Source organism: Fragaria vesca, linkage group LG6, assembly GCF_000184155.1.
Source record: "Fragaria vesca subsp. vesca linkage group LG6, FraVesHawaii_1.0, whole genome shotgun sequence".
NCBI classification, from domain to species: domain Eukaryota; kingdom Viridiplantae; phylum Streptophyta; class Magnoliopsida; order Rosales; family Rosaceae; genus Fragaria; species Fragaria vesca.
This window is the reverse complement of record NC_020496.1, coordinates 13975430-13985649: the sequence shown is the minus strand read 5'-3', so window position 1 is coordinate 13985649 and position 10220 is coordinate 13975430. Positions and strand designations below refer to the sequence as shown.

The following is a 10220-nucleotide window of genomic DNA, read 5'->3' as shown; positions in this document are numbered from 1 at the left end:
AAAATTGAAACATATCTGTTATAAAACTGTTAATAAACATATCTGCTACTGTGTTAATAAACATATCTGGTATGCTACTGTTGTGCTACTGTGTTAGTACATACATAAGCGCAAAATCTGTTATGCTACTGCTCTATTATGAATTCAACCTAAACTAGTTCTTTTCAATATGCTACTATGCTATTAGTTCTATGCTACTACTATGCTACTATGCCACTAGTTCTTTATAGTCAAAAACTACAAAAACAAACTACTGATACTTCCTCTGCTACTATGCTACTGTTTTAACCTATAATAAGAAACCTGCTACTGCTATGCTACGATTATGCTACTGTTATGCTACTGTTCTAATCTTTTCTAGTATGCTACTGTTATGCTACTGTGTTAGTACATAAATAAGCGCAAAATCTGTTATGCTACTGCTCTATTATGAATTCAGCCTAAACTAGTTCTTTTCAGTATGCTACTATGCTATTAGTTCTATGCTACTACTATGCTACTATGCCACTAGTTCTTTATAGTCAAAAACTACAAAAACAAACTACTGATACTTCCTCTGCTACTATGCTACTGTTCTAACCTATAATTAGAAACCTGCTACTGCTATGCTACGATTATGATTTTCAACCAAAAAGTAGTTCAAAATTCAAAACGAACCAAAATTAAACAATAACTAGACGAATTCCACAAGAGATCATATAAACTAGATGATCAAAACAAAACACAAGTATCAAATTGCGATCAAACATGAAATTAAAGCATAAAAGGACACGAATAAGCCAGAATCTAACCTGAAAATTTGATTATCTCAGAGAAGAATAGATCGCTTCTACGAACCAGAAGAGAACTGATGGTGACGAAGAGAGATGATTGGACAAAACGATTGAATTCCACAACTGATCAACGCTTGATCCGACTCTCTCCTGAGCTTTCCGGTGAGCAAAACGACGAAATTCCTCCGGCGAATGTCTCCGGCGACACTGTTCGTCACAGAGAAGAGAGAAAACAAGAGAGATGGTCGATCACGTTAGGTTTGGGAACTGAGATTTTTGATTTTTTCGGCTATTTTTATGGATGGGGAAGAAGGGTATTTGGGTAAAATAGGTAATAACAGATGGCATGATGATATTAGTTTGTCCTAATTTGTTAATATTTGTCCTTAAATGTGTAAACTATTGTGTAAAGGATGTATTTGTAAGTTGAAATTTGATTAAAAACTAAACTGTAGTTTACTAATTACAATATCTCTATTCCAAATGTATCCCACTAAAGTTTGTTTTCTATATAATTTGTTCGAAGGTTATAGCTAACCGTTTGAAGAGATTTTTGTCAGATATTATCAGTCCTTGTTAGAGTGGATTCATTCCGGGCATATTGAATACAAACAATTCGCTCATTGCTAATGATGTTTCTCAATATACTCTGATGGTTTAGATGGTGTAATGTCATTGAAACTTGATATGAGTAAGGTGTATGATCGTATGGAGTGGATTTTTCTTGAAGCAGTGTTGTTGGGACTCGGGTTTGATACGAGGTGGGTTCGGACCATCATGCAATGTGTGAGCATTGTCCGTTATTCTTTTCTGAAAACTGGTAAGCCTTGTGGTTCACTGATTCCATCTAAGACCTTCGGCAAGGTGATCCTCTTGCACCCTATCTATTCTTATTGTGTACGGAGGTGTTTTCTGTGCTTCGAAATGGACCAAAAAGTTGATGATGGTTTGGTTCAAGGAGTAAAATTTGTGAGGGTGCTCCAATTATTAGTCTTCTCTTGTTTGTTGATCATAGCTTACTATTTGGTAAGGCTTCAATTTCAAAGTATGTTGTTATTCAATCTGTGTTATCTGAATATGGAACAACTTCTAGTCAACAAGTTAATTTCAATAAGAGCAATATTGTCTTTAGCAAGGTTGTCAATTTTTAGCTGAGGTGCTTGGTGTGGGTTTGTTGACAAACACAAAAAGTACTTGGGGCTAGCCACTATTGTTGGCAGAAACAGAACCAATACTTTTGCCTATATTAATTACGTAGCAACTTAGTAAGAAAGTAAAACGTTGCGTACAAAGGGCAAACGTATTAGAGAATAGAAGAGACCAAACGTTTCTGAATTTTTGGTGGAAGAAGTGATGTTGAAAATGTTTTAGCCAACAAGAAATTTAGCCTTCTTTAACTAGGAATCCTCCTTTAATTAGGATTTCTCTCAATTCTTGCGTTTTAGCCTTCTTTTGTGTAAAACTGCCTCTTTCGACCTACAACACATAAACAAGCTAGAAATGATGTTATTTAGGACATAAAGAAGCTAAGTAGGGTCAGAAATACATTAATATTATAGCATAAAATGCGTTTATCATTCCTTGTCAAAGTAAACTCAAAGTGTGATTGGTTATCATTCTCTCAACGCCAGTAGAGAGTGACTGGGAAGTCTCAAGGACGCGGCCAGTTCCTTGAAAATCGAGAGAAAATTGAAGAACTAGATTGTTGAGAATTTGTGATAGTTGTTGGTTACAATCGTGGTTGTAAGATTCTATTCAAGTTCGTCTAGTGGAGTTCAATTTTCTGGGGTTTGTGCCCTATTGTGTTTTTGCCTTATTTGAGGATTTTACATAACATCAAAATATTGTGTGTTCTTTTGAACTCAAAGAATTCCATTCATTGAAAGTAAATGATACATCATAAATCGATGTAGTCTTACGTACAAAGGACAAATAAGATCAAATGATTCACATAGAATAGCACCCTCATCATTACACATTTCTCGCTCATTCATCTTCATACCTATATATAGTCGCAAAGACAATGAACTTCTGACTATGGACAATTGCTCTAGGGAAAAAGGAAATAAGAAAACCTATAATCTATGGGAAGCATAGAATCTAGGCATTTATTCTAAGAAATAACAAACAAAAGCTTAAAAGCATGAGCCTAGGCCCAAAAAGAGCCCAGGCCCAACCGCTAAAGGCACCTCATTCCCATCAGCAGCTCCATCCAACTCAAATGGGTCACCCAGACCCAAAACAGATCCAAAACAGTGACCGGCACCACAACATGTTTGCTCCGATCACTGGCACCATAGTAGATCCTCCGACCAGTCCAGTGTTAGGCGGCCTCCCGACTAGTTCACCGCCTCCCAATCTGAACAGTGACGCCTTCCAAGTCGGCACCTGCAACCCCCAATCGAGATCTGACTTAAGGCCAACTGAACTGATTAGAGCCCGGAGCACCAGTGCGAATCTAGATTGGAAGTCAAACGACCGTCTGGTTGCCGAGACACCTAGACTGCCGCCAGCCTCGCAGCTCTTCCTCACCATCGAATCACCAACAGATTCAGCAATCTCGTCATCCAGCAATCCAAACCAACCTGGGTTGAGGAGACTCCACAGATCCCACCTCGAGCACTATCAACGTCGAGGTTTTCCCCCATGCAGCCGTCATGAACCAAAGCACGGTCACCGTTGTCTTGCCCGAAAGAAGAGAGTCGGAGCCGCTAGCCGAAACCTAGGTTTCGCAAATCAAGCTCCCTTCGAAAAGTGCGGAGGCACTCCATTCTGAATGTCCTCCCTTCGCTTTACAAATATTGTGTGTTCTTGTTTCAATTTTCTACCAGTTTACTGAGGACTATTTCAATCCATGTTGCATGTTCCAGTACTTTTAAGTTCTTTTTAATCACTTCAAGCGTGTTGTTGAAGGAGACTCAAACCTTCTCATAGATTGCATACACTAAAAGAGAAGTGTTCCTTGGCAGATTAAAATACTAGTTTTAGAGATCCTTAAGTTTGCTTTATAGTTCGACTCTATTATGTTTCGTCGTATTTTTTATGAGACTAAATTTGTAACAGACTGTCTCGCTGATTTCGCTCAATCCCACCCTTCTCATTCGATCTGGTTTAAACTGTATCCCTTTTATTGTGCTCCCAACGTTCTACTTGAATCAGCCGAAAAGAAGCGTGCGTTCATCGCGGTTTTGTTTTGTAACTGTTGTATAAACCCTCGACTGGTCCAAAATTATAGGTCACCGAATAACCGTATGAACACTGAACACTAAGAAATAGTAATACCGTATAAAGACCAAAATCGTCACCTCTCCCCCCAATAAAAACAGAGAGTCGTCCCACTGGGATCTCCGCCCTCTCAGCGGTTAAAACTGGTTTCACATCCGTGAAGTCGTAAGATGAGACAACTGGCAACAACATCAACTACAAATTTGTGCTTCCCCCACGCATTTAAACAGCCAGCAACTTCCAACTACCAACTTGTCGTTTCCCATTTTCGATTCTTTCCAAGGTCTCCTTCATTTTCCCTCTTCTGGCGACCCACTCTGCCTACACATTCAATGCTTCACGCTTTGAAGCTCTTAGCTGTTGGGTAACTTTCGACTTCTTGTATTGATCGGTCCCCAACTCGTTGATGTCTCACGTAGCCGGAAATTGGGTAAGAGAAAGAGTTGAGTTCAAAAGTTTGATTGGTTTGTAAAGCTGTGAGGAGAAAAAGAAAGCGAGGAAGATGGGTGCTACGGCTGAAGGAGTCAAGTACTCACCCGACTGGTTAGTCAAGCACTCAAATGTTACTGTTGAGGAGAAGCTGGACGAGCTTCGGCGTTTAATGGGCAAAGCGGAAGGTGATCCGGTCAGGATAGTTGGCGTAGGGGCTGGAGCTTGGGGGAGTGTGTTTGTTGCAATGTTGCAAGATAGTTATGGACACTTAAGGGAGAAGGCCGTGGTGAGAATATGGAGAAGATCCGGAAGGCCTGTGGATAGAGCCACAGCTGAGCATTTGTTTGAAGTCATCAATTCACGAGAAGATGTGTTGAGGAGGCTGATCAGGCGCTGTGCTTACTTGAAATATGTCGAGGCAAGATTAGGGGACCGGATACTGTTTGCGGATGAGATATTGAGAGATGGGTTCTGTCTGAATATGATTGACACTCCTCTTTGCCCTTTGAAGGTTGTCACCAATTTGCAGGAGGCTGTGTGGGATGCTGACATTGTGGTGAATGGGCTGCCATCAACTGAGACGAGTGTGGTGTTTGAGGAAATTAGTCGGTATTGGAGAGATAGGAAGACAATGCCGATCATAATTTCTCTTTCGAAAGGTGTGGAAGCTGAATTGGTGCCTGAACCGCGCATTGTTACTCCCACTCAGATGATCCAGCGAGCAAGTAAGGCTGATTCCCATTTTGTTGCTTGAATGTTTAGTTTTAGCAATTCTCTTTGGTCGAGGATTATCTAATCTCTGTCGAATATGTATGGTATTTTCAGCTGGTGCTCCTGTTGAAAACATTCTCTACCTTGGAGGACCCAACATTGCCTCAGAGATATACAACAACGAATACGCTAATGCTCGGTTATGTGGAGCTGAAAAGTGGACAAAGCCAATGGCCAAGTTTTTAAGGCAGCCACACTTCATTGTGTGGGACAATGGTGACCTTGTTACTCATGAAGTTATGGGTGGCTTAAAGAATGTCTATGCGATTGGAGCTGGTAAGATTCAGTCTCATAGCTTAGCACAACCTGAAGATAAGTAAAAAAAAAAAAATAAAATTCTTCTAAAAAGAAAAGAAAAGAACATTGGTAAAAACTTAGAAGAGGAAAAAAAGTTATACAAATGGTATTTTAGGTAAATTCTATATTTTGTCATTAGAAGTTTCATCTCTTAATGTTCTCAGTTTAGATTCACCTTTCTTGCCGTGCAATTAACATACTGCAGTAACTGTCTTAGATGCGAAAACTGGAAAAGGATTACATGTATGTGACAAAGGGATTGCAAACAGTTGAGAGTAATACCGTATATTCCTAGCTACTGAGTGTTTACCAAGAACCCAACTTTTTCCTTTATGAGAACACATAAATATACAAAATTGGACACTTGAAGCTGTTATAAGGAAAAGATTCATGTATATTGTCCAGTTAATTGGGTCAAGACTCAAGACTATCCGATATTTCCTGCTAAACATCCTTTGCAGGTGAAACCTAGATTTATTGTTAATTTCCTGCTTTAACTGGTCATCTCATGTCAGCTGGAAGGTTGTTATGTATCAATCATCATCCTATGACCTTGTGTTTTTGTACTGTATGTTATATCAGGATGTTTCTTTGTTGCTAATCCTGTGTTATCTTTGTTTGTTTTTGGAACCTTAATAATTTGATCATTGTTGTATCGTTTGAATGTATTTTGAGAGGCTTAATCAAAATTTTGAACTATTATCCAACAGGAATGGTAGCTGGGTTAACCAATGAGAGCGCCACCAGCAAATCTGTATACTTTGCACATTGTACATCAGAGATGATATTTATCACTCATTTATTGGCAGAAGAACCAGAGAAACTTGCAGGACCTTTATTGGCTGACACGTATGTAACCTTGTTGAAAGGTCGTAATGCATGGTATGGACAAAAGCTGGCCAAGGGGGAGTTAAACCTTGAAATGGGTGACAGCATCAAGGGGAGGGGTATGATTCAGGTATGGATCTCAATCATGTTAAATAGAGACAAAGAAACAAGCATAGTTTGTTTAGAACTGAACTTGAAGTGATTGGCTATCCCAATGGAGTTTAAAAAGGGAGAGATGAGGAAGGGTACTGAATACTTACAAATTAATAGAAGGGAATCATATTACTTGTTTCAAGACATCATGGCTTCGGATTGGGAACATAGAACAATATGGTAAGCATGCCAGATAGGGGTCATAGGAGGGGTCTTGCCTGTGTTTCACTCCCATGTGATCTAGGTCAAACACTCAAACCTCCTCATAGTACCTCCCAGGTAGTTGCTAGAGTTTCCAGTCTCCTAAAGATGATAGAGTTTGGCAGGAGCCCCAGTTTTGAGTCTGCCAACTGGTTTTGTGGGATTTTTGGGTATATAGAATAAAATGAAGTGAAAGTTTTTTTGCAGTGGTGAAGTTCTAATGGCAAGGGAATGCAAAGTTAAAATTTATATTTTACAATCAGCTACTAACTGAGATGCATTGTCTAACTGTTCAGGGTGTGAGGAAATGTATTCTTTCTGACATATTATTTTTGTTGGGCCTTCCAACTCTGCAGTTGGAAGTTAGAGCTCGGGATAATTGTAGAATGATCATATATGATGATACAAGTTTATATCTGGATTCAAACTATTGTTATTTTCCTCTATTCAGCACCCTAATTAACCATTGTTGTGGGAGAACTGTTTCCCAGATACATTACTACAATGTGATATCACTTGCAGCTTGGATGATAAATCTACTCTTCATCTTTTAATTTCATGTTTTATTTCACTGGTTATTCAAGAACTAGTTTGGTTCTCTCCTGTGACTTCTTTTTATTTTTTTATTTTTTTTAGTGTTACTTTTGTCTGGAAAGATCAACTTTTTTTGTAAAAAAGTAAGATCAATTAGCTGCTTATTGCTTAATTAGAAGATCATAATCATTTAGATTAGCACAGAGTCAATTCACTATTTGTGAAAGATAATTCCTTTTCTGTCTTTCAGGGAGTCTCTGCTGTAAAAGCATTTTATGAGCTGCTTAGTCAGGCTTCTTTAAGTGTCAAGCATCCTGAAGAAGATAGGCGCATTGTTCCCGTTCAGCTTTGTCCTATCTTGAGGATTCTGTATAGCATACTTATAAAAAGGTGTAAACTTTTTTTTTCTTTTTGAAGTGAAAGAATGCCACTTGAGTACTGTAGCGTGAATTGCGCTGATTAAGTTGGCAAGTTGGTTTAAAACACAAATATAGTTCTCTATGGTGATGTTGACTAGCATAAGAACTGTGATTCTGTATGATTGTGTGAATAGGGAGTTCCCACCGCAGGCTATTCTTGAAGCTTTAAGGGATGAAACAATGGATGACCCTCGGGAGCGTATTGAGATTGCACAAACCCATGCTTTTTACAAGCCATTTCTTCTTGGTCAGCAGCACAGCTCTGTTAATGGAACTATCCTCTAGCATGCAACTGGCAACTCCTGTTGATGGTGAGGGTGTTTGGAGTATGCCTGGGTATAGATGGTCTCTTCTGTTTGTTGTTTAAAGTTGGTGTAGACCTTTAGTTTGGAAGTTGACGTGCTCGTTACCGGGCGCACAATTTAAAAACCTTTTTTTATCAGAATGTAGTATTGGCAAATAGGGTTCGATCAATCCGGGGACTTAAAAGGGCACTCATGCAGTCACGGTTACAGTAAAGAGTATGTAACTATAAGTATTTACAAGTATTCGTTTACAAATATACACATGGTACAAGGTAAACAGGGGGGGGGGGGGGGGTTTGGAGAGTTTGGTTTTAACATTCCTACTAAAAGATAAAGATAAAAACTAAAGTAATATATATACAAGTGATCATCTTCAACACACATCAACCAGCAATTCCAAAATCAAACAAACAAGTATCAACATGTCTCAACATTTAATCGATTTCATTACCAAGCGATATCAAAAAACAAACTCGAAACACAAGTCTACGAGATCATGCATTCCTTTAATCCTACTTAGTTTATCTCCTAGCACAGAACGTCTAGAACTGAGAATATTTCATACGAAGGCTGCGATCGATACTCAGTGTCGACTCAGAGTACCCGTCTACACTAAACATGAATCATTAAGATCTAAAGAATTCTGAGTTTGAAGATGCCCAACCTGTAAGCATGTAACACATAGTCTCGGCTATTATTACATAACCTTTACTACTTGGATCTCTGCCTAAAACTATTAGGTGAATTAGTTCAGAGACCTAGCAACACTAACCTGTAGAATTAGAGTTTTGGTGAAAACAAAACTATGCATTTAATGGATCAACAAGGCAACAGAACAGACATACATTATCATAGACAAGTTGAAATATGCTTGAATTTATTCTGAAAATTAACATATTCATGTTCTTAACAACCAATCAATTCCAACTTTGAAATCTAATAAAAGAAAACAAAGAAGAAACAAGACATGAGTTACACTTTATAAATCTTCAAGGAAGTTTGAGATGTTCAAAGGAACACACAAGCCTGATGCTTCTCAACAGCCTTCTGGAGAAGTCTTACAAAGGTGCCAGCTTGAATTGCTTCTTTTCTGGAGAGAAGAGTTGAAAAGGAGAAGGAAGGCTAATGTGTTTCATTGATTTTTGTGTGAAGAAGAGATGGTTTGAGAAGTACTCAAGGCTGTCTATATATAGAGGAAATCTTAGTGGAACTTCTCCTCAAAAATGATGTGGGGCTAGGAGAAATGTTTGACTTTTGTTCTTTAGGAGCACATGTTTGACTTTTCTCCTTCCTTGGACAACTTGGGTATTCTTTTGGGTTTTCTGCATTTTTCTCTTTCATCCTTGGACTTGGGCCTTCTTTTGGGTTATATTCTTCCTTCCTTGGACTGCAAGAAGGGTTCACTGTGTTTTTTCTGCATTTTTCTGTTATTTCCATGATTTAGCCTTCTTTTCTTGATTTATGCTCTCATGTCCTTTACAATCACAAAACATATTAGAAATGACATTATTATGAGAATATCATAACTAAATAGGGTAGGAAACACATTATAAACATAACACTTTGTGCTCATATCAGAAGTCATCAATTCCTATTCAGAATTGTCATTACATATATCTTCTAAGACAAACGACAAATAAGTTCACACAACAACCAAACTGAAAAGAGTATTTAGATCAAGACTTAAATGGGGTTGAAAAGGAAATGCGCACTCTTGGCAGTGGGCGTTCTCAATCGCAGGAGGGTTTATCCGATCGGTGGCTCATGGCTGGGTGTTGGGGAGGATATCTAAGTCATTTGTGAGCTTAGATTGAGCCTAATTATTTCATCATCCAAGTTATATGACCATCTTCGAGGTATAGTATACTAGAGATTCCGCAATTCCACTGTTGTCCTTTCAGACTTTGGAAGTTTAAGTTTAGGTACATTGATATAATATTTAGTTATACGTAGGCTCAGCAAGCAATGTATCAATGAGAATAGAATTAAGGTACTTCATGTGAATTGAAAGCATAAGCAAGAATCAACGGGTATCAAATGAGACTAATGAGTGCATTTAGCTCACACCTTCTTAGAGCATTTCCAATGGAGATGGTAAATTTGTTTTTTTTTTTTGTTCAAATTTAAAATGACATGTGCCAAAAAATAACATTTGCTAACTTTACTAATCTCATCTCCAATGGAGATGTTAAATTTGAATATTTACCATGGATTAAACAATTATTTCAAAAGAGTATGTATGGTGTGCATACTATTTTTGTCTTTTTTTTTTTTNTTTTTGT

The 10220-nt window shown here is 38.2% G+C and overlaps 1 protein-coding gene across 1 annotated transcript; it reads left to right on the top strand.

Moving 5' to 3' along the window:
• The first annotated feature begins 4304 nt into the window (after positions 1 to 4304).
• Positions 4305 to 8359, top strand: LOC101295246 (probable glycerol-3-phosphate dehydrogenase [NAD(+)] 2, cytosolic-like). The gene is made up of 5 exons (XM_004303023.1): positions 4305 to 5155; positions 5256 to 5477; positions 6209 to 6456; positions 7465 to 7604; positions 7768 to 8359. The coding sequence occupies exons 1-5, from the start codon at positions 4501 to 4503 to the stop codon at positions 7916 to 7918; spliced, it is 1416 nt and encodes a 471-aa protein (XP_004303071.1). The 5' UTR covers positions 4305 to 4500; the 3' UTR covers positions 7919 to 8359.
• Positions 8360 to 10220: the final 1861 nt, after the last annotated feature.

What these genes read in the sequence shown, in the direction of transcription:
- LOC101295246 (XM_004303023.1), top strand. Translation starts at nt 4,501, where the DNA reads ATGGGTGCTACGGCTGAAGGAGTCAAGTACTCACCCGACTGGTTAGTC. An exon ending in AGGGGAGGGGTATGATTCAG is followed by an intron (nt 6,457 to 7,464) that starts GTATGGATCTCA and finishes TCTGTCTTTCAG; the next exon opens with GGAGTCTCTGCTGTAAAAGC. An exon ending in TATAGCATACTTATAAAAAG is followed by an intron (nt 7,605 to 7,767) that starts GTGTAAACTTTT and finishes TTGTGTGAATAG; the next exon opens with GGAGTTCCCACCGCAGGCTA.